Consider the following 24,496-nt stretch of genomic DNA (forward strand, 5'->3'; position numbering starts at 1 on the left):
TGGTCAACATTTGTCAAAACAGTGCCACATCCACAGACTGAAAAGGAAAAACACTTTGCAAAATGTCAAGAAGGGTGTAGGAAGGATGTCGAGCGTTGTTTTGGTATCCTGCAAGCTCGTTGGGCGATTATCAGAGCTGTAGCTAGAATGTTTGATGTCGAGGCTCTTCGATCCATCATGATGACGTGTATTATTCTCCACAACATGATTGTTGAAGATGAGTATGATTATGATGCCGTCGATGAATATGAGCCGGATCCGATGAACAACTCAAGAACACGTATCTATTGTGCTCATGATGGGACCGAAGATCCAGTGCAACACGAGCCGTTGGAATGCGATGGACGTTACAATGAATTGATCATTCAGCGGTACACTAATGTGCAAAAGCCATACTGGCACGTAACCCGCCAGAATGACTTGATTGAGCACCAGTGGGGATTGCATAGAGGCGAAGATAATTAGAATGAGGCTTGTGGTTGAAGAATAAATTGTATTTTTTTTTAAGTTTAAGTAATTCTATGTAGTGTGTTTTGTTTTTAAGTTTATTTGGTGAGTTTATGTACTTCTATGTAATGTGTTTTGTTTTTAAATTTATTTGGTGAGTTTATGTAATCTTATTTCATGTGTTTAAATAAAGTACAAAAGAAATAAAATTTTAAAAATAAATAAATAAATAAATAATTACATTAAAATTGCATAAGAAATTAAATAAAGTTCAAACCTAAAAAAAGAAAAAACATAAGAAATTAAATAAAGTTCAAAAGAAAAAAGAAAGAAAATACATAAAAAATCATAAGAAATTAAATAAAGTTCTACTAGAAAAAAGAAAGAAAATACATAAAAATACATAAGAAATTAAATAAAGTCTCTCGAGTTAGGATATGTGGTGCTAGGATCTTGGTTGCCATGATTTGTGTAGCTAGAACCCCCTTGACTTGTTTCCGCATCTCTTGCACGCCTCCTACGCATGACATCTCTTTTTTCCGATGTTCAAAAATATTTAGAATTCGGAGACAGTCCTACTAGAGACTTGCTCATAGTGTCATGATCTGCTTGAGCCATCATTTCTTCTCGAAGCAATTCATTTTCTCGATGAAGTGCTTCTCTAACCAGCTCGTTCTCTCGATTAACTACTTCTCTTTGTCTCTCAGCCGCCGCATCACGGGCCTCAGTAGCTGCTAATATTGCTGCCATAGCAGCAACTTTTTCCTCATCTATAGCCTTTTCTCGTGCCAAGTTTAGTTCACCTTGGCGAGCAAGTTCCTCCATATATTTAGTGTAGTCATTTTTGGAAGAACTACCTTTTTTCTTTGACGCCTTTTTACCTAAAGGCCTTAGGGACTGACGAGTCGGTTGGGTCTCGGGCACTTGTTCAAGCGTCCCTTCCGTGTCTTGAAATGTGTCGGCTTCTTGTTCGGCCATGTCTGGTTCTGGAGAACTATGTAGACCCATACCGTGCATGACAACTTCTGGACCAGTTGCCACAATTTTGTATTTAGGGCAATCTTTGACAATTTGCCAACATTCCCATTTAGTGAATGATTTGTTCCCGTTCTTTGAATTGTAGAATGCTTGAGCTTGTAGTGTCTATAAAAAAGTGGAATGCATATAAATTACATAAAAATGACATAAGAAATTAAATAAAAATTACATAAGAAATTAAAATTTTGATGCGGGTGGAATGCATATAAAAATTACATAAGAAATAACATAAAAATTACATACGAAATTAAATAAATCAAAATATTGATGTGGGTGGAATGCATATAAATAAATAAAAATATTGTTACCTGATCCACTAAACTTGTCCCACTACAGAGGTTACCGGAAGCATGAGAGATGGCGTTTTTCCAACAAGTAAATGATGCGTTGAGTTTTTTCCAACGACCTTGAAGACCTTGACTAGTTCTGGCGTTTTCTCCATGTACATCGCAAAACTCTTTCGTAATTTTACTCCACATTTCTCGCTTATCCATCTCATTACCCGTAATCGGGTCATGAGTAGTGTGAACCCAACATTCACACAACGTAACATCTTCAATAAGCTTCCACGAAGACATTTTTTTCTCTTAAAGTGTAGAAAATATTGAAATGTAGATAGTATAGAAAGTGTAGAAAATATTGAAATGTGGTGTAAAGGTAGAAGATGAGGGTTAGCTATTTATAGGAAAAAAAATTAACATTTTTCAAAATTTTCTGTATTTTTTTTTTAAATTTTCTGTATTTTTAATAATTTTTCTGTATTTTTTAATAATTTTTAATGAATTTTAATATAGTTAATTAATCTGGACCGTTGGATTTGAAAAATATTCAAATCCAAGAGCTAGGGACTTGCCACGTGGCCAACGGTCATATTTATGACCGTTGGGCTGTTTTTTATTTATTTATTTATTTACTTTTTGTGAAAAAAACGTGGACCGTTGATCTATGATCAGACGGTCCATTTTAAAAGTCAAATTTAATTTTTTTTACCGTTGGAAATCCAACGGTCTACAAAAAATAGCCGTTGGAAATCCAACGGCACTGAGGAGGGCCACGTAGCCCTATTCCGGGTGAACACAAGTGGGCTGACAAGCGGGCCCCCCCCCCGCCTGCAACCCGGTCTGCTACTCGCGCACAAGCGCGCTTGTGCTGCACGCGCCTGCTAAACAGGCCGGCCTCTGGGTCTGTCCGAAATGGGCTGGCCTGTTGCCCAGCTTGGGCTGTGTGCCAGGCTCTTTTGCGGGCTAGAGCAAATTGACAAGGGGCTGGGCAGTTTTTTGGACTAGGTGCTGGGCAATGTCCACTGGGGTGGAATTGCTCTTAGGTATGTGTTGACGGGATTAGAAGGGAGTGAGTACATTCATCCATCTTATTTGCATATGTTCCATGCATCTCATTGCATACATATTATGTATTGGCAAGGACTACTCATTTCAATTATTATTTTAGTTGGTACTTTTGTTATGAATTAAATTTTGTATACTAATATTTTATTTCCTATGCGTATTCAATAAATTACATGTGGTACACTCAAGCTTTTATTATGTAAGATTTGTTATATGATGTATTTTGTAATCGTTGTAATTTAATTTAATTTTTCCACCATATCTTGATTGTAGAATTTATTTCTATAGCTAAGATATGGCTCACACACTAGCTCGTGAATAGTTTTTATTCGAGGGTCGGGACGTGACAAAAAATATTTAAGGCTTTAATTAATTGGGTCATTCCTATCTACTTCCTGGAAATATTACAAACAAATATTATTGGTCCTTTTAGTCGAGCAAATGAAAACGCGTCTTGTTTTTTATATAATTGAAGACAGAGACACACTATACAAGTTAATTATTTGTGTTGTCTTTTATCTACTGCTTACTAAAAATATATGGAAATTAGAACCGACGTGTTTACGTTAAGAAACAAAAAAATAAAACATTTTTTCATATCTAATCGTATTGGTTTGAATACAAAACTCTAACAACATCCCAAAACGTACATATAAGAGGCAGTACCTATGAAGACACAAAATATGAATCAATTGTACCAACTTACTTACTTACACTCTTGTACAAATAAGTTTATAGTTACTAAGCACCTACTTACTTACTCTTGTACAAATAAGTTTATAGTTACTAAGCACCTTCCATCGCTCCCCCGGTCTTGCTCTCCTTCGTGGGTACTTTAATGCTGATTGGGCTAGATGTCCATACACTCGTCGATCCACTTCGAGGTTCTTTACTTTTCACGGTCCGAATCTGATTTCTTGGAGCTCCATCAAACAACCCACGGTCATCAGTCAAGTGCGGAATCCAAATACCGTGTTTCGGCTCACGCATGTGCCAAATCCATCTGGCTGTCCTATGTTCTCTATGAGCTATGATTTCCGGTCTCTTCACCCACCTCTTTATATTGTGATAATCTCACTACTAGTACTACTTACATGGCTGCCAATCCTTTTTTTCATGCTCAACGAAGCATATTGAGCTTGACTACCACTTCGTTCGTGAAAGGGTGAAGCTGGGTACTCATAAAGTTTAGTTTATTCCCTCCATTGATCAACCCGCGGATGTTCTCACTAAAGGCCAAGACCGCCAGGTTGGGGGGTATTAGCATAGGAGAATCCACTAAGGATTCTAATAGGCTAGGTTTTGTAATTAATCCCCGTAGGCTTAAGATTACTTGTCCTCTAAGTCACTTGACTTGTATATATGTACCGCTGTAAGATCAATTAAATCAATATAGTTATAATTCTACATATTCCTATCGAATTCTTGGAAAAATTACAAACAAATACATAATTGGTGGTTTTAGTCAAGCAAATGAAAACACATTTTGTCTTTTTATATAATTGAAGACAGAGACACATTATACAAGATAATTATTTGTGTTGTCTTTTTACCTACTTAGTAAAAAAAATGGAAATTAGAACCAATGTGTTTACATTAAGAAGCAAAAAGTTCAAACAGAGTTTTTTCATACCTAATCTTATGAGTTTGAATACAAAACTCTAACAACATCCCAACGAACATATAACAAAGCTAACAGTACTTGTGGAGTTATGGTATGGTAGAAGTTTAAGGGAAAAATTATAACAAGAAGTGCGGTAGGCTATCGAGAATAACCTACATTCACATCGCACAAAATTCTATAGAAAAGGGGACAAATTAACATATTTAAAATAAGTATTAAGATGCAAACATTCTCAAGATAAATTAAGCAGAAAAATTAATACACTTTACCAATTGTCAGACATTGCTAATTGCCAATATAGCAAGATAATGAATTTTGTGAACGAAAAAAATGATATGCAACTTCAACTTACCATGCCAAAAAAGCTCCATTATAGTAGTAGCTTCCTCCTTCATGCATCAAAAGCATTGCAACCGTAGATCCTGGAAATTGTAAAAATCCATCCAATCAAGAGACAATGTAAAAGTTGTGGGAAGGTGAATATGCAACAAAGAATCTAAGATAGACCTGACAAATTTGTGATTCCATTATAATTTCACACAAAAAAAATATCAAATTTTGATTCAAACAAAACAATCTCACCATTACAGATTGGACCAACGAAAAAAATAATCTATTAACATGATTTTCAACCTAACTATAAAAGGAGCTTTATAACAGACCAATCAATATCATTTCAACCCAACCAAAAAGAAATTGATTGTATGTCATAAGTTTGTAAACACGGAGAAAACCGTATCATATTTCATGACTAATCAAAAGCTTACAAATGTCAGGTAAGAACATACTTAAGTTCAAATGCAAGAATGCAAATGAAGACAATTCACTCCATTGTGTTCAACAAGGGAATAAAAAGTGACAAAAATAGTATGATTTAGTGATTCGTACCTTTAACTTGGTCTGATGGCAGGGCATTGAATGTTGACTGAACAAATTTTGCAAGTAATGAGGCTGCGTAAAAACTTTCACCTGAAAAGTTAAACCCACCATTATATGAAGGTAAATAAGGAAAATCCAATCCAATAATCACAGCAATCTGAGAAGTGTATTTTAGTTTAGAGAACATGCATGTACTTTCTAAGAGCGAAAACTCTCAAAATGAGAGAAAAGAAAAGAACGAGATTAAAAAAGCACCCAAAAATACAAATCAAATTCGTAATTACATCAAAGATACATGCTCAAACGTATAATGGGCAGAAACATAAGAGTTAAAAATCCAAACCTCAAGAATATGATTGTATTACACCAAATTTATGCTTAGTGAGTATACCAGAAGATTTGCGTACAACGAAAGTATGGCAACCAGGGGTCTGTGGTTGGCTGGAGAACTCTGGAGACACGAAAATCTCAGAGGTCTGTGAGTATAACAGAAAATCTCGGAAATCCAGTTATTCTCTGCTCCTTTTTAGGTATGAACTAATTAGCACAGTTAGCCGTAAAAATACTAAACAAAAGCTCAATAATTTATGCAATTTGGTCAAATTTATACAATTTCCAGCAAAACTCAATACTCAATAATACAAAAGGAACGCAATAAATGATTGAAGCAATATTATACACAACTTATGCAAGTCCAAAGAAACCCATTTGATTAAACTCACCGAATACTGAAAGGAAAAAAAAAATTACAATCAAAGCATGGATTAATAATTACATCAACAGCTAACGAAGCCAAAGCCAAACCCCAGAGCTTCGAAGGGCAGAAATGATCACAGAAACAGGAATAGTCCTTCTTCCTTCCCCACTGCTGCTGCTGCCACTTTCTCTGCCTAAAAACCAATTGGAAATTGTTTAGAGAGAGACAGAGAGGAGAGAGTGATGAGGATTGGACGAAAGAAGGGTGAAAAACCTAAAAGACATGAAAGCTTGAATTCGAGTCCCAAATGGAAAACAGAATGGAGTGTAAGGGTGGCTTACCGAGGTCGGGAGCGGTGATCACTTCAATGATTCAAATTATATTTAAATTATCTTCTTTAGCTATAAAACAACAAACCCAGAAGCCTAAAGTTGCATGAATGCAAAATTCAAAAATCCAAATTCCAGACAATAATTAAAGAAAAACAAAAATAAAAAAACCCAAAAGAAATCAAAACATATAATCAATCAATAGTTAATTAATTAATCAAATAAATACAATACCTGAATGCCCCGTTTGAACGACCCGACGCAAGAACCCGATAACCCGTCACGGTAAGACCGGACATTTTAGAGTTGACTGCGCAGTGAAAGGCCTTCGCCTGTGTGTCCTGAGTAGAACGGAGTGAATAGTGGTGGGTCTGTGGTGATGTTTCGCCGAAAAATGGCGACGTTAGTGCACCTCGGTGTTTACAGATAAGAGAAAGAGGGTGGTCCAGGAGCTAGTAGTTGTTTGATGGAATTGAGGCCGCCGGAGTGGCGAGTTGTGATGTGGACTCAGGCCTCTCGGCCCCTGGGTTTTACAGAGAAGGTGAAGACGGTGAGGGTTGAGAGGTTTCCAATACTACCCTCACACCTCACATCTCATGCACCCCACACCTCAGGCCATCTCTAACGACGGATGGTCATAAGACTCGTTTTAGCCCTCTGTTCCTTCAAGATATTAATATTTTAATGAATAATATAGGGTCATATTTACCTTCATCTCCAACCGAGGACCAAAGGGTCATAGGGCTCGTTTTAACCATATCACAAAAAATCATCTCCAACTGAGGGCCAAACATAATTTATTATTTAAAAACTACTACTTAAATTCAAATCCAAGAATTGGTAGTATATCTATAAATGAGTACATGAGGCGCTATAGAATGATACATTCTCGTGCCACAAATAAGTACCTATAGATCTTGTTGCACATCCTTGGATCAAAAGAAGCATGGAATATGCGTTTAAGTTTTATGTTGTTAAATGTTTTTAAAAATGTTGTTTAAGTTTCATATTGTTAAATGTTTTTTTTATGTTGTATAATTGTATGTTGGTTAATGTTATTTAATGTTGTTTCATATTGTTTTATGTTGTTTCATGTTAATTTAATTTAATGTTGTGTAATAGCTTAGGAAGTTATAGGAAAAAAATATAATTTAAAAAAAAATATGAAACAAATTTTGTGAAATAAAAGTTATAGGAAAAAAATAGAATTTAAAATAAAATGAAACAAAGTTTGTGAAATAGAAGTTACAGGAAAAAATGAAATTTAAAAAAAATATATGAAACAAATTTTGTAAAATAAAAATTATAGGAAAAAAATATGAAAAATAGGAGTTATAGGAAAAATTTTGTAAATAAAAAATAATAATAAACTGCAAAAAAAAAATTCAAATGCAACGGCTAGCAAATGTCAGCTAGCCGTTGCATTTGAATTTTAGCTTAAGCATTCATATCGGTTAAACTGACATGATTAATCTTTTTTCTAGCAGCCAACTAGCCATCCAACCCTTTGGCCCTTTTCAGATTCCATCGGGCCCTCTCAGATTCCACGAGCCCTATGGCCGAGCCCTCGGTTGGAGACGGTTTTCTGGCTATTTTCGGCCCTCTGGACCCTTCGATTGGAGATTGCCTCACAATCTAACACATCCCATAATCATCAACTAATTAACGACAGATCAAACTCTTCATCTCTTTCAAACAAAAGAATAATCCACATTTTAAAGACAAGAAAGATGAATTAAATTGTTATATAAAATCTCCATCTTGCCATTTGATTTATAAACATCCGTCAAATTTTCTTAAACAATCACGTTCAGTTAGAAGCCTGATAGACAAATGGTAGGAACTGTTCTTATAAGGTCTTGTTAGTTCCAACCAGCCAAAAAACATTGAATTTCTTCATCAAACAGCCACAAGAATATTACATTTAATTACATCTTAAAATTTCCAACATTCTCCGATTTTCTTCCTATTTCTTGAATTCCACTCATCAAAAGATATATTTTCATCAACTTGTTTGTGTTTTTGGGGTTTTGTTCTACAATGAAGAGTAAGAGTTGTTATTAGGGCTCGAATAGTCATTTCATATTAGAGTTACAAGTTGTTTAGTATTACATTTATAAGCGGAGTGTATTCAACAATATGTAGGGTGTTAATAAAAAGACCCAGGGTTAAAACCGTTTTTCATATAAAAATGTTTTTAGAATCAACCTTTTGTAAAAACACAAGTAAATCCTACAAAAAACACTTGAAGTGCTTCATAAAGGAAACACATAACTGGTGTCTTTTAAAGGAAACACTTCAAATGCTTTTAGAATCCAAAAATATTTTCTAAAAGTGCTTCCAATCATTTAAAAGCACTTTCAAACGAGTCCACCATAGATGGTGAAGTATATTAGACGGATAATAATCGACAATAGGTCGAATTGATATGCACCAGTCCATAGGAAAATGTCGTACTTCTACAACATTGAGCATAAGACGAACTGTAAACTCAATACGCCCTAAGATTCGATGCAAATCGGATTTATCTAATTGCAAGCCATGTGAAATTTAACAACAGACAACAAAAATACAAATAAAATACAGAAAAATTAAACTAATAATACTCGCACTTGGTCTACCATGTGGGTTCTTTTTGAACCTTCTTGTTTTGGGATCATTAAGCGAGCAAGATTAGTTAAACAGCATAGTTAGAATCCAACAATGCCCCCACCAGAAAGATACTAATCATACTACCAACCCTAATCAAGTCATTAAGAGTTTAATTAATCCGCCATCGCTCGCTTTGCGACCAAGCCAACTGTAGACATGCTTAACAAAACAGCATTCAACATGCCCTGCGAAACTAAACTCGACCCGTCGGACTCTTAATTAAGCTCTAATTATTGCACAATTAATTCATATATATTTTCACACTTATCTCAGAAGTAACTAACACAAGAATAAATCCAATGAATGTATTTGGTTTACACAGAAAACTGACCTCACCAAACCTACTCAAGAGCCAACTATATAAATTCCACCCTTTTCGGTTTTTTTTGCGGTTTTTTCTGTTTCGGGTCTTTGTCTGTCTGTTGTTCCAAAAAGAAAGAAAAACAAAGCAAACAAAAACCACCAGAAAAGCTCACCAGCAAGAACTGTTAGACAATTTTCTTGTAGCCATGCTGATGGAAATCTGTGTTTCAAGGCCTTCTCGGTCATGGAGTTACTAAGGCGGAGGAGCTAACATTTAGAACCGGAGTAATATGAGCACTCATCGGCCAGTTTTTGCACGCTTCATTCCGCTTGAATTGAAAGGAGATACACTACCACTTGGTCCAGGACTTTCTTCTCTGAAATTTGAGTTTAGCAGAGCCAACTCACGCAACTGCTGCCTCTTAATAAAATCTTGTGATTCATCCTGCAAGTGAAAGGTTTATATCGAGAAAGAAAGAAATGAAGAGATAAAGTCAAAATTAGGGAAAGGTGTTTTCTAGTTAAAATACAAAGTTAGAATCGTCAGTGTTAGCATCTATGAACAAGTTCCTGTGTAGGGAAAGAAAGGTCCCAGCTTGGTTCAGCTACTTTTCGAATCTGCCAATCAAGCAGGAATAGACTCGCATGCAATACAAGTAGGTGTTCAAACGTTATCATATATCCCTCTCTAGATACAAGTACATTTGCATCGAAGAAAAAGTTTCGGAACAGAAATGCGAGGATTAGCCATACTTGATATTTTACATAAATATCCAACAACAAAACCAAAAGATTGGAGATAATTACCACAGGTTTGAGCAATTCTTCTATGATTTCTTGCGCCTGTCTCAGCCTTAAGTCAACCACATTGGCAGGTAAATCGGCTTCAATTAAGATGTGGAGTGGTTCGTTCAGGTGCTCATAGCCTGGCCTTCCCCTGAGCTTCTCCTCCTTGATATCGAAATATGAAACAATTACGATTGTAAACCAGAACAAAAATCTTAAAGAAATTTTTTTATGAATGATGGAAAATGTTCTATATTCCAAAGTCAAAAATGATTGACGGCAATTCAATAGTATTAGACTAGAAAAGAATGAACAAGTGTGTTGTACCTTGTCTGGGTCCTTAATAGATCCTTTTCCCCTAATGTATACACGACAACCTGTCGTAGCTTCAACCCGTTTCAGAGAATTACCTCTCGGTCCAAGAAGCCGCCCAACAAAATTGAACTGACATCCATTGTGCAACAAAACGTTCAGTTAATTATTACATGGCAACCAATCAAACCGACTTCAAATGCTAGCAGCATGCTAAAGACTTACATTGGGGTAAGTATCTACTGGGATTTCTAAACGTAAAATCCTCTTCACAGTGTATGAACTAGGGCTCGCGGGTGCACCTTGCCAGTCCATCGTCATCCCATGGGGTCCACCTAATCTCTGTTATACAGTAAAGGGTCTAGCCATCTCAGATGTATAACATTCGTAATACAAACGAAAAGAAAAGATAGGAACAGATGACTCGAGCAGAATCACACAGGCAAGAGCATACAGGAGATAAAAATATAGGCAACCATGTCAACACAGTTTATCTTGACCATATTGCCGGTCCTAAAGTCCACATTCCAAGACAATCAGGTTTGATTTCTTTATCTTTCTCACCTTACAGCACTTTTGTGTTGTGTGCTTCAAACTCGATTGTTAGATTGTGCTGTGTGCTTCAAACTCGATGGTTAGACATGCATGGCTCTTAGTTCTTAGAATCTGTGTTTGTTTATGAATTAATTTTAGGTGAAAGGGACATTATACGAGTTCAAATGTTTATCCAAACAAGAAAACTCTGCAATTCCAACATTTTCAGTTCGGATTCATGCTAACAACGGCTTTTTGAAATTTTTTATGTGACTAAAACCCAATTTCACATTGAAGTTGGGGGCCAACTCAGCTCATGATGCAAAACGGAATCAATACAAGGTATCAAAAATCAGGGGGGTCCCCATGGAATGTTTTAAAATGTGATGTTCAAACCTGTCCAAGATTCTTGAAATTTACCCACAAACTACAGAGAACACCGTATACGTTGAGGACCAAACTCCCAAAGACACAATTATATGAAGACATGAAAGACATTATCGCATAAGAGGTGGGTCGCTATGTGCTGAATGAAGCATGGAGGACAGGGGTATAAAATCACAGTAACTGGAGGGAGGAAAGGATATAAAATCACAGCCATAAAAATAAATAATCACCTCTTGAGGAAGTCCATTCCAGCCACCCATTCCCGTCCCAGTAACATTTGATATAAGATTTGAAGAAGCCATTGGACTAGGGCTTCTATGTCGCATTCTGTCAAAGTCGCCAAAACCTTGGTTGGACATCATTCCAGAAACCCGTAAAATCTCTGCACACAAAGAAGAATGTAATATGAGAAACTGGCTACACAATTGGAAAGGTCAATACTAGAGAGGACATTCCAAGGTCGAGAGGTATGAAATTGAAAAGAACTGAGCTTTATCCATAAGAAAAATTAAAACCACAACCTAGACCTGGTCTTTTCAATGTAACACAACCACGCCTTGAATGTGGATACCACATACGGGGGTTAGTCAGTAGAAGAAGTTCAATGAGCTACATTTTGAGTGAGCAAAGACGCCAATCAAGGTCAATTACTCAAATGTAGAGCAGACATTATCACCGCTCCAGATTGGATATTTACTCATGAAGCAAAGTTAATTTACCCCCAGCTGACTCTAATTCTAAAAAGAATATTCCTGGTGCTTTCATCGTCTGTATATCTCAGAATATATTTACCTATAAATTCCGCTTTCATAAATTTTTTACTAGTCATCAACATACACCGGTTTTGGCAGTTCAAACGAACTGAAGAACACAGCCTTCAATGCACTCAAATCACAATTGGAACTAAGCAATGCCTAAAGACCTTTACATGGGGTCCTCACATCGTTATCATATGCTAGTTTGATGCAAAAACATTCACGAGTCCAGCATATAGATGCACAATATTAGAGTGGTTAGTAGTACTCTATCCGACCGTCATCAAATGTTATGAATCATTGAAAATGACAAAATTATACGCAACCTTTCAAGTCTAATTTCGACAAGAACTCTAACTTCCCCATTGGAAAGCCACTAACAACACATAAGCTCAAAACTATGCGTTAGAATGTGAAAACACCAGGTCTGCAGACACAGTTCCACAAAGAAATAAAAAATGAATGCAGGATCAGTTCAAAAACAGCCATTTTCGATTGACGAAACAAGCAGCCTAAAGGATCATCCAGTAAAAAGCAATCAGACCGATCTGTCTACTAAAGCAAGCACATTTCACAAACCAAAGGGACACAAACCCGATACGGGCCATAAAAATCTAGATCCAAAACACAAAGATTTTGAAGCAAAACCTTGATTCAAGAGGCGGCTGCATATCGGAAGAACTTGCATGAACGGTCCAAGCTTTTGATGCTCTGCCAACAACTCCGACAAGTACTGACTGCAAAAACACACACAGATCCAAAAAAGGGCAAAACTTCATCAAAATTTGAACTAACATACAAAAATCAGTTGGTTCACTGCCAAGACTGTAACTTTTCTTCCGGGCAGTTGATTTCTTGAAGATTTAGAGAGGTGGGTTGTTCTAAGAACAAACCTGTCAACATCTGGGGTGCTTCTAATCTGGGGAGAAGCAGCTCTGGCAGGTGAGAAGTTGGGATTATACAAGCCTGACATGGCTTTTTTTCCCCAGAGAAATTGGATAAATGGCAAAAGGGTTTTAGATGGTGGTGGTGTTGCAGAAGAAAAAGGAGAGACAAAGAGCCATTAATTAAGGAAGGGTTTGTAATAGCAGAAAACAAAAAGCGAAATTATATAAATAAATAAAAGGATGGAAAATAAAAAGAAAAGGGTCAAAGACAGCTCTCTCTCTCTCTCTCTCTCTGAATTTTGCAGAAAGGAAAGGGGAAAATATTTAATTATTTGCAATGCAGAAAAAAAGTAAATTAAATTAAATAAAATGGAAAAAATGAAGAGTTTTGGGGGAGTGAGAAACTGGTGAGTGAGTGCAAATTTTTTTTTTATTTTAAAAAGGGTCTATTTTTGGTTTGGTTTTTAAGGTGGCAGATTCACAGGAGACTTTTCATCTCACAGTGACCCATGAACTCAGAAAGACGGTCTAGAGAGAGAAAGACAGAGACTGATGAGAGAGAGAGAAAGAGAGATGGATGTTTTACTGCTAGTTGAATGTTACGTGGAAAATCCATGTTTTATATGTATGAGGAAGAGAATTTCAAATCGGTCAAAAATACAATCTGGTACATTAATTGTAGTAATATAATTCATTTAAATTATTTTTTTAATTTTTAGATAATTATATTATTATATTTAATGTATTGGAATATGTTCATAACAGTTTGAAAAATTACTCCTCATGAGGACTTAGACCAAAAAAAGAGGCAGATTGTCTGCCCTCCTATTTGGATGTCCTTCTCATCTCTTACTATTTTGAGTTGTCACGGTTAAGTTATGTCAACATTTTATATTAATTTTTTTATAAAGATAATAAGATAAAAAATAATAAGAATATAAAATATTGATGTGCCTTAATCGTAACCACATAAATAAAAATGGATGGGAAGAGCATCCAAACAGGATGGCAGACAATTTGCCTTCCAAAAAAAAAATGTACCGAGGAAAAAGTCCTTTGGAAACGGGGGGACACGCGTCGGCCATGCAGAGAATCAAGCTGTGTAGAACTTCAACGGGGAGGTCCCAGGGAAGCAAATAATGGCCAATGGCAAACGACAATGACGTTGCCAACGCAAGCTTAGCTGGTTAAACTATGTCGTTTTGGTTATGCCCTTTTGGGATTTCAACACTTCCCCATGTTTTGTGGGAGTGTTTTGACTGCTTTTACTTATTCCTTCCTAATTTGCTTCGAAAGTTCCTTGTTCCGTCTACTTGGAACACTTGTTACGTAGTTGACGACGGCTATAATATGGATGGAATCATTATTACGGTGGCTTAATTATTACAGACAAATTTCAGAGTCGTATGTTTATACGGCATATATTTTGAGTTTGAATTCTAATGCTGGTGAATTATATGATAGTGATCAGTTGAAGTTTAATTACTTATATGAGTCTTCTTCGCCCACAAAATGATAGACTTCCGTGAGGAAGCCATCAGCTAATTCCCTTTTTAAAATAGTAATACGGATAGAAAATATGAATTATATCTCACTTGTATAATATTCTAAACAGAGCGCAAAACACAAGTCAGACAATAAAACATAAAGAAAACTAATGAAAATTGTTTGAAAACTCTGAATTTTAACTATAAGGACAAAATAAAGGCTAAAATGAATAGTATTATGATTGATTTTTTTAGTGTAAAAATGTGATTTTTCGTTAAATTGAAGAGTACCGGAAACTTTTCGTTAAAGTTCCTTAAAAAATAAGCACACCCCAAACAATAGGACATGTGCACACTCTGTAGTAAGCAATTATTTATGTCAAAAGGCTTTTTTTGAGTTTAGCATTACTCTTAATTAATATAGTTAATGATTAATTATTAGTTATATGTAAAGATCCCTTCCACCAAATCTACCAATCTTAGCCCTTGAAATTTGATTTAATAGCTAAAGTTATTATAATTTTTAAAGATGACCCTTATTTTTAGCCATTCAATCAAATCTCAAGGATCCGGATTTGTAGATTTGGTGGAAGGGATCCGGAGAGGATCCCTTTCCCTATCTTAACATAAACTCTAATTGGTCAATTTGTATAGGAATGAGGATCCTCTCCGGATCCTCTAATTGCATTCGTTCATCGTATATCGTGCGGGAAGAAATCATTGTAAATTTTTTTATTTAAAACTGAATATAAACAGTACTTGACAAAAAAATGGTCGCACGATGTACTATAAACAGACACGATTAAATGATCTCTGGATCCTCAAAAAGAGGTCCTCATTCTTTGTATAGTTTATTTTTTATTTTTTATACATCGATATTTTTTGCACTAAAGGAGATGAATAATTCAGCTAAGCCACATAATGGAAAATCTAATTTGTTATCGAATTCATCATCCACGAGATTCGAACTTAAGACATCTCACTTTCAAATGAAAAGAAATATCATCAGACCGTAGTACTGAATGACTCATTCTTTGTATAGTTACACACACTATCAAAATCAAATTTAGCTCGAAACTTGCAGAACAAAACTTGTCACTTGAACAGCCACACAAAATTCGGAAGATGAGAAGAAAACGGGATCCGACACCCGGAGAGTACAATCCGGCCCACTGGACAACTAAGCACTTTCTAATTGGGCCCACTGGTGAGGCCCGCTGAATACAAGTTACAGAGTTAAAAAAAAAAAAACGAAAAAGAAAAAATAGAAAGAAAATAAGCAAGAAGGCTACCTATACCCATCTAAACTAGTAATTTTACACAAACCACCTAACTTCAAAATGTGTTGCAATTTGGCACCTATATCCACATCCATTCATATTTTCATCAAATAAAGGTACGTTATAAAATTAGGTACACTTTCTTGAAAGCTATTTCTCTTATTTCGCTTGGCTAGAGTTCAGATTTGATGAGTATTAGAGAAGTTGAAAGAAGTGACGAGTCTTTTTAAGGACGAAAAACGTCACATAAACACTTATTTTGTCAATGATGATGTGTATGTTTGATAGAATATTTAAATCTACTATTCTCTTTCGACACCTAATTTCAAGAGTACAAACTCAACACTATATTTACTATAATATTTGACAACATCTCTAAAACTTCCCACATATACATCACAGAACACTAGTGAAAACGAAAAAAGTTCTCGTAAAAATTTGGGTACCAAATTGTCACATAAATTTGGTTACGATAAAGTTTTGATGGTTAATGGTAAAACAAAAACTTATTCAGGTGGTGATTTCACAAAACTGAAAATTAGCAGTGCCGTTTGTGCAATTTTGACAGAAAAATAAAAGGAGTCTCCGTCTCCCGTCTCTCGCACATCGTCGATCGTCTCTGTTACACACACTGGAGGTAAAGCTGCGGAGAGAGAGAGAGCGAGAGAAGAACAACAGCTGAAAGCGGAGGAACGATGTCACTGGTATGGATGGAAGCGCTACTTCCGCTCGGAATCATTGCCGGAATGCTATGCGTCATGGGAAATGCTCAGTATTATATCCACAAAGCCGCCCATGGCCGGGTTCGTTCCTTCTCTCAGATCCAATTCCATCTCTCTCTCTCTCTCTCTCTCTCTCTCTCTAGAAATTGTTTGAGTTTTCTGAGATTCTGATTTCGAAAGTTGAAATTTTTTTATGAGATTGTGATTTGGGAAATTTGAAAATTGTGGTGTTTTGGGCAGCCTAAGCACATTGGGAACGACATGTGGGACGTGGCGATGGAGAGAAGGGACAAGAAGCTCGTGGAGCAGGCGTTTGCCCATATCCAGAATTAGGTTGCCTCTTCCGGTACTCATCTTTTTTCGATTTTGGGTTTCGATTTGGGATCATTTTTCCTTAAATTTTTATTCTTTTGATTTAGGGTTTTTGTTTGATGATTTGGTTTATCATGTTTCATTGCTGTTATTGCTATGAGTGAGGTTACAAATTAAATCCAGGTAGTACTTTGTGAAGTTAAATTTTGTTTCTTTCTAGCTGAATGCTAATCCACAAATTAAGCGGACGTATCTGCATAGACGGTTTTAGGAAATTTGGTATTAGGAATAATGGTGCATAAAATTATGTTTTGACCAACGAGGTTTCGAAAAACCTTTGATGGGTAGGATGGTGTTTTGGGATTGAGAAGTTGAGTCACTATTTACATGATCCTATAAATGTGGGTTGACTCAAAGGAATTTGACATTGGATAATACAACTTATATTCGCTGTTTTGAATTGCAATGGGTTGTAAAAAGTGCGGGATCATACCTTATCAACAAGTTTGCATGATACATAACAATGTGGAGTTAGATATACCTAGGTGATGCAGATGGTGCATTTGCTTTATAGCACTTGATTTGGTTTGATCTTGGGCCTTGTTAGAACTTAGCACCCCAGTTTCAACACCGTGTCAAGAGGGTCTGGCTTGGCTCGGACAAATAACTCGCATTTTGGTGGTTGTCCAAGCCAAGTCAGCCCACTCCAAGACAGATCTTGCAACAAACACGGCCAGAATGTTTATATGGGGAATATGGGGAATATGGGGAAACTTGATAAGTAAATTTCTGACTTTATGTCGTATAGGTCTGCTACTTCTTGCAAAGATTAGCCTTTTTTTTTCTCTCCTGCTCCTGCATAGGAACATGAATCTTTGATTTTGCTTTCTGGTGCAGTATAGCCTCTGATGATAGCTTGGGATTTGAGTTGATTGATATATTTTTTTCAATTCCAGTGGATTTAAAAAAGTAATGCAATCAGGAAATTTCATCGAGGGTTGCTTTTTCAGGCTTTTGGATGCATCCTAGTTGATGTGAGGGCTGCAAGAACCATAAGATAATTTTATTTCGTGAAGTTTCATATGTTGTACACTCCCAAAATATAAGTCAGCCGGTAGCAGGTCTTGTGTGAATAGTTGTAGTAGGGCACTAATTTATTCTTACATGCTCGTGTATGGTCTTTAGAGGAACAAGCATTCTGATTTCATAGTGCAAAAGCCCAGCTCTTAAAGAAAAAAGAGACGTTTAAAGGAATACATGCAAATGCATGAACTAATGTCCTCTCTTGAGGGATACTTTCAAGCTTTATGGATTTACTGGCTTTAGCAGCTATTGGACGCTATGGTTTTTACAAGTTTTTAAGATAATATAAAGGAACTTTGTGGTAGTGTGTTGATATGTTGGAAACTTGGAAGAGTATCAGAACTTTACTTCTTTTTACAAGTTATGTATGACTGTATTAGTAACATCGTATGTATCGAGGGCCTCGTGAAATTTTAACTCAATGAGATCCTATCATGTTAACTCAAGTGCCTCCATTTCTGTGTGTATGTATGTTTTCCAATGTTTTGAGTATGAAGCTTATGATATTATGGTCCAAACGGCAGGAACCTTTGTGACTGGAATCTCGAGAAGCAATAAAGCCATCGTCCCATTCAGAAGGAGCCGAGAGCAACTCTAATCACCAATCTTTTCATTGTATGTGAATTTTCATAAGCTGTCATACTGGTAATGGGAAAATTTACATGCTCCATTGATTTTATTTGTAATGTTAACCTTCGGATATGAGTTTGTTCATTTGAGCTTGGTGTGATTCGGGTATGTGTTTACTGTCTTTACCGTCTAGGGATGGGCAACGGTTATGATGGGCGGGTAACCGATGTTATTTACCCATAATCGTTTATGTTCGTACCTGCATACCCGCGGTTAATCATACCCATTACCGTGTACTCATTTAATCATAACCGTTTACCCATTTAACCATAACTATTTACCTATTTATCCTTTTTTTTTTTTACCCATTTACTCCTTTTTCACCCATAAACATGATTTTTTTTTTTTAACAACTTGAAAATTACAAAGGAAAAATTTGTCATAATTTTCGTTTTCTGACAATTAACACCGTTATAGGTACATTTTAAGCATACATTTCCCTAATTTAATCATTTAAGTCCACATACAATTCTAATAATTGAAATAATAGTTTACGAACTATATTTTTCTGCTACACCCAAGCAAGTCTTTAATTATATTCCATATGATTACAAAATAAAGCTTCTAAAAACAAAAATTAGTCATTATCTTGAATACTAGATGATTCAAAGCTTCAAAATATTCTGAAACTAAACATTTTCAAACACTAATGCTTTAGCACATTCAATCACAAATTCTCATTGACTCGTTGTCACCAAAAGAGGCCTACAAAAGAAATGTATAAATTGAATTAGTATCCCATTTAGGAACACCGACACAAATAGCATAAATTCAACAGAGGTAAGTGATCACAGAAGATTTACATTGTACACCCAATTATCAGAAGAAGAAAAAAAAGCAAACAAAAGCGATCCCAAGTCCTTCTCCTCTCTAATATACATACATACATACATACATATATATATATATATTGATTGGGTAAATGGATACTCGTTATAACCGCGGGTAATACTTATAACCGGCCATTTAAATTTCACGGATAAATGTACCCATAATCGATTGTTTGTCTAAACGGTTACTCATAACCGTAATCGTGAACTTTAAATAGACGGTTATGAGTATTACTGTAGTTCATTACTTCATTTGGTTCAGTATCACCGAAAAGCTTGGCAGGTGATAAATTAACTGTAATAAGTAGAGAATATCTCTCACGTCGAGTCTTATAGTTGAAGTTGCAGGAAGTGGTACACAACAGAATGAATGAGCACCATTTGTACCAGCGACTTTTGTCATCCACATCAATTCTTTGCAGTAGGTGTGACCATATCTACTTCATAAACTTTATGTACGATGTAGAGGAAGAGTTGAATAATTGGGCGAAAAAGGAGTTTGGTATGTTTATTTATCTGGAATGGGCTTGAACTATTTCAATTCTTGATTACACATGTTTTGAACACATATGGAATATAGTCCATACTATATATAATACGAAAAAATATAAATTAGATTGTTTGAAATGAATACTCGTTCATTATCTTTCTTCTGTATCCTAACATTCTCGAAACATGACTATCCCAATTCCAAATTCGTTCGGGATTTGCTTATTTATGAATTAATGATGCTCATAATCGCTTCTAATGGAAGTACTTTCACTAGAAGCTTGTCAATTTTGTTTATAAAGGATTCATGGGCTTCCTGAAAGGTACTTGAGAGTGCTTTTAGAACAAGCGTTTGACAACGTGCTTCTTTTATAAATCTCCTCTATAATCGATAAGCACTTACAACTTTCATTTACCAGATGCGTAGTCAAAATATGAAACAAACGCCAAATACAGTGGTGGTGATGCTCACCATCCCATCGGTTATCGTCAGTGGCGGAGCCAGAATTTTGAATGAGGAGGGGCCTTTCACAAATATGTGTATATATATATATATATATATATATATATATATATATAAACATGAGAGGTCGCACTTGGTGCGATGGCAAGTGCCTTCGCCCATGAGCGGTAGGTCTCGGGTTCGAGACTTGGGAGCAGCCTCTCCATAAATAGGGGTAAGGCTAGCCGACATTCACCTCTCCCAGACCCTGCGTAAGCGGGAGCCTTGTGCACTGGGTACGACCTTTTTTATATATATATAAACATGTTGACATATGCAATTTGTGTAATCCTCACAAAACTGAAAAAAAATCTCTTAAATTCAATACTAAGAAGAAAAAAAATGTAAAAACCCAGACAACCAAGTAAGAGGTAGGTTGTGGAAGGCTAAAGAAAATACAAAGAAGTAGAAAAAGAAGGAAAAGGGGGAGAGGTCTGCAAATAAAGAAGGTGGGTTGCTTTAGAAAATTATAGGGTGTATATTACTGTTAGGTGAGAGAATCGAACCAGAAGTGGGATTGCTTTTTCCATTTAAAATTGCACCTCTCTTTTAAAACTCCCTTGCCAAACTTATCGTTTCATTAAACAACCGAAAAGATTTAAAATCAAAACAGTTTAACGACGTCGTTTGCTTCATCTTCTTCCATGAGGTTCACACCTCAGATTAAGTCAGGATGGGCCGGGGACTACCCTAGTCCCTTAGTGGCTCCGCCCCTGGTTATCGTTTGATGTGTTTGACTGAATTTATTTCTTACAAAAATCTCCAAATTTAAACTAATTTAACAGTAATTAATAGAGTAATGAGTATCGACACCACTTCTTACTACCACTTTAGAGCGGTGAGCAAAATGCACTTGTCCCTCGTATTTTATGAATTATAAAATAAGGAGGTGGAAGAAGATGATTGGTGCACGTTCAATTCCTTGACACTTACACTCACACCCACTCTTGCGTTTGAGCTGGGCTGTTGGGTGCCACATTATTCTCTGTTTATTAGTTATTATTGTGTTCTATTAATACCCGCATTTAAAACAAAAAGAGGAGCCAACGAATACAGAATCCCAATTAATACAGAAAACTATGCACTTGAAATTCATATAAAAAAACAAAGTAATATATAATATTAATTAATTAATTGTAATATACAATATTTTCTCTAGAAAAATTAAATATAATTGAAATATGGTAGGTGGAGGAGAGCAAAGACAAAACTACAGCTGACAGCACTTGGAACAAAGAACATAGAAAGCAAAGGATTCCTCTGCCATTTGCAATCTCATATTATAAATTGATTTAATCAAAAGTTACAACTCACAGCTAAACAGTTTCCTACACCTCCGGTACACTACCGTGACATCCCAGACCAATGTGCATTGTCGTTTGAAAACGAGAAAACACATAGCATCGCGTTATTCATTTGAGATGCAACGGTGGTGTACCAGAGCGTAGGTAACAACATCCAAAAGATTGCTTGGATATAAAAAATAGTGTCACTTTTGCTCAAAACTAGTTGCCCAAAACTTGGATGACAGAATCAGATTCTTACAAATTTGCCAACATGGTAAAAGGAAAGAGTGCTAGAAAAGATCAGACAAGGGAAAACAAGAGGATGTGCAAATGAAACTTATGATTTCTTCTCAATGAAACAACTAAATCCATCACATATAGGAATCACTTTTCGGCTAAATTCACAGTTCCACACCAACAATGAATCATAGTAAAACTATCAGTGAATGACAACAGATTTACACAAAAAATCCTAGATTACCCACAGTGACACAAAGAATCTACCAAAGAAGAAGCGAAGTGTAGCGCGTAGATGAAGGAGGCGCCACCATAAAAAGGTGTGACTGGACGAATTTCTGAATACACGAATTGAACTTTGAATGTTGAATGGTGGTAGGAAAGAACTGGAAGCTTGTACAAAATGGTGGTGGGAGGAATCAAGGAACATATTCAGTCTCGATAGTCGGTTGTGTTCGCGTAAATGTTGCTGCAGGTGCCTTTGCATCTCCAACTGAGGTCATTTGCAAGGCTTCTCCTACATCTGCTGCCGTCTCCATCCGTTGCAAATTCTTCCTTTCCCTGTACTTTTTTCCCCAAAGTACTAAGAACGACAACAATGCCAACAATGCTAAACCACCCAGCACAGACCCAACAATTATCCACACTTTCGAATTACTCTTCTTCTTTCGTCTACCACTAGGCACTGGGGCCACGTTTGGACTTTCACCAGCAGGGGTGGGACTTGGAGAGACTGGTGCTGGAGAAGGAGCAATGGACTTCACCGCTATGGAGAAGTGCCCTTGTTGAACTGCTGAACACATATTGCCTGATTCCACATTGCTGAAATTGATTGAACCATCCAAATCAAACAAAACACACCGTGCCACTGTCCCAGCAGGAGTCGGTTTCACATCCTGGAATTTGATCATTATTGGATCACCAGATGCCCTGATATCCAATTCTGGCAGATTTTTTGCTGATAGGTTGCTAGCATCATAAGCAAGAAGACCGATCAATGGAGCTAAGTAAGAGTAACCCTGTAACGGGTAATACACCATTGACCAATTGCCCAGGTTCTGGTACACCAAAACAAGCCTCTCCACATACGGTCTCTCAGTGACACCCTTAGGGATCTCAAACTCTTTGTACATGTTAACACCTCTTCTGTACAAGCTACCACTCCTCAGCCTCATAGCTGCAATCTGAATTCCAGTCAAATTCAAGGGAACACTGCCATTAAATATAACACCCGTCTTTGGATGAACAAAAGCCCTGTAAGCATAATCTTGCAGAAGCGCATCAAGACCGCGTGCTGAGCCTCCTGAGGATTGCGCAGAAACATCAGGCAGCCAGGAGAAACATATCACAATGAACAGCATCGCGAGACTTCGAAGAAGAAGCCCCATCGATGCTTCGAAATCTTGAAACTCAGCACAATGCCACTCAAAACCAACTTGGTCGAAACGCAATACCCAGATGACAATATGCACCCAGAAGACTTCCTATTTATAACACTTCGGACCCAAAGAATAGTAACTGAAAATGTGCAATAAATTCTTCAAGCTTCAAAACCTCTGGTTTTCGACTCGTAAATCTCCAATTAATAGAAGCAAAGGATACTTGGTAAAGGGAGAGAATGATTTGGGCTCAGAGAAGATAATGTGTTTTCTATAAAGCGACTTTGAAGGTTTCAACCGTTGCAATTCTTCAGATTTTGCTTTTCCCTTTGGAATCCTTGTAAAAGAAGCTCCCTCAGAGACTCAAAGGGCTTGACTTTCGAATCTTTTCAGCTCAAAAGAAATTAAAACCCAGATTCTTCGCCATAAACCCATTTAATGCGAAGGAAATAAATCGAAATTAAAAGCAACCCAAGAATCTTTTTCTCCCCTTTCTTCTCCAAACGGCCAAATTTGAGCAGCGAGATTATCACACTATCAAATTACAGAACAAAAAAAAGGAGAAAGAAAACAGTAGATTCAGTACCAAGATCAAGAACCCAGGTGGAGATTTTAACAAGGGCAGCTAAATACCTGATCTTTACGGCGGTTTGCGGCGGAGCTTTTCTGGGTTTCAGCGCAAAGCCCTAAATCTTGACGTATTTTCGTCGGTTTGCGGCGGAGCTTTCTGGGTTTCTTGACAGCCGAGTGGAAGAAGAGCATGCACCTCAAAAACCCACGAAGAAATACAAATCCCTCACAAGAATTCGCAACCAGAAAACGCGTGATAACCCGACGCTCTTCAAGAATCTCGCCATTGAATTCTCTAGCTAACAAAGATCACAGCAGTAAATGGGCCTCCCAACAACCCCGAGATACAAATAGGCGGCGAAAGGATCAGAGCTTTAATGGGTCCCGATACCGACCTGCATTTTTGACCAAATCCGACGGACCAACGCAGAGAAAGATTCAGCTGCGGTTTCACGGCTGCGGAATCCAATTCGGGGATCGGAGAGAAGAAGGAAGGAAACTGAATCCCGGGTAATCGGTAGATTTTGTTTCTTGAGCGGAAAATTTGGGATTAATGGTTGTGGAAGATAAGCTACGGCACCATTTATTTGGGGATTAAAATCCGAAAAAAAATATAGAAGAAAATCAAATGGGGAAGAAATACATGAGATAAGCTGCTTGAGATTGCAGATGGCCAGCCAGGAGATGTGTACTGGTAGGGGAGTGAAGCGAAA

At 36.7% G+C, this 24,496-nt stretch overlaps 3 protein-coding genes across 3 annotated transcripts; 1 reads left to right on the plus strand and 2 right to left on the minus strand.

Moving 5' to 3' along the window:
• Window positions 1-9,242: 9,242 nt before the first annotated feature.
• Window positions 9,243-13,456, minus strand: LOC126593827 (KH domain-containing protein At3g08620). Its single transcript, XM_050259958.1, has 7 exons — window positions 12,983-13,456; window positions 12,738-12,826; window positions 11,565-11,716; window positions 10,639-10,755; window positions 10,429-10,545; window positions 10,123-10,266; window positions 9,243-9,760 (listed from the first exon to the last, which is right to left on the minus strand). The coding sequence occupies exons 1-7, from the start codon at window positions 13,060-13,062 to the stop codon at window positions 9,614-9,616; spliced, it is 846 nt and encodes a 281-aa protein (XP_050115915.1). The 5' UTR covers window positions 13,063-13,456; the 3' UTR covers window positions 9,243-9,613.
• A 2,855-nt stretch (window positions 13,457-16,311) lies between these two features.
• Window positions 16,312-18,579, plus strand: LOC126593828 (NADH dehydrogenase [ubiquinone] 1 alpha subcomplex subunit 1). The gene is made up of 3 exons (XM_050259959.1): window positions 16,312-16,546; window positions 16,706-16,811; window positions 18,385-18,579. Exons 1-2 carry the CDS (start codon window positions 16,439-16,441, stop codon window positions 16,796-16,798), a joined length of 201 nt encoding a protein of 66 aa, XP_050115916.1. The 5' UTR covers window positions 16,312-16,438; the 3' UTR covers window positions 16,799-16,811; window positions 18,385-18,579.
• A 3,341-nt stretch (window positions 18,580-21,920) lies between these two features.
• LOC126593831 (uncharacterized) lies at window positions 21,921-24,496 on the minus strand. Its single transcript, XM_050259962.1, has 2 exons — window positions 23,847-24,496; window positions 21,921-23,747 (listed from the first exon to the last, which is right to left on the minus strand). The coding sequence occupies exon 2, from the start codon at window positions 23,220-23,222 to the stop codon at window positions 22,254-22,256; it is 969 nt and encodes a 322-aa protein (XP_050115919.1). The 5' UTR covers window positions 23,223-23,747; window positions 23,847-24,496; the 3' UTR covers window positions 21,921-22,253.

Source organism: Malus sylvestris, chromosome 12 (genome assembly GCF_916048215.2).
Source record: "Malus sylvestris chromosome 12, drMalSylv7.2, whole genome shotgun sequence".
NCBI lineage: Eukaryota > Viridiplantae > Streptophyta > Magnoliopsida > Rosales > Rosaceae > Malus > Malus sylvestris.

Excerpts from the sequence above, each read along its gene's own strand:
- LOC126593831 (XM_050259962.1), bottom strand. The coding sequence starts at position 23,222 with ATGGGGCTTCTTCTTCGAAGTCTCGCGATGCTGTTCATTGTGATATGT.
- LOC126593828 (XM_050259959.1), top strand. The coding sequence starts at position 16,439 with ATGTCACTGGTATGGATGGAAGCGCTACTTCCGCTCGGAATCATTGCC. Across the intron at positions 16,547-16,705 it reads ACAAAGCCGCCCATGGCCGG|CCTAAGCACATTGGGAACGA; the intron begins GTTCGTTCCTTC and ends TGTTTTGGGCAG.
- LOC126593827 (XM_050259958.1), bottom strand. The coding sequence starts at position 13,062 with ATGTCAGGCTTGTATAATCCCAACTTCTCACCTGCCAGAGCTGCTTCT. Across the intron at positions 10,546-10,638 it reads CAGTAGATACTTACCCCAAT|TTCAATTTTGTTGGGCGGCT; the intron begins GTAAGTCTTTAG and ends AATGGATGTCAG. Across the intron at positions 10,267-10,428 it reads CTATTAAGGACCCAGACAAG|GAGGAGAAGCTCAGGGGAAG; the intron begins GTACAACACACT and ends TTCGATATCAAG.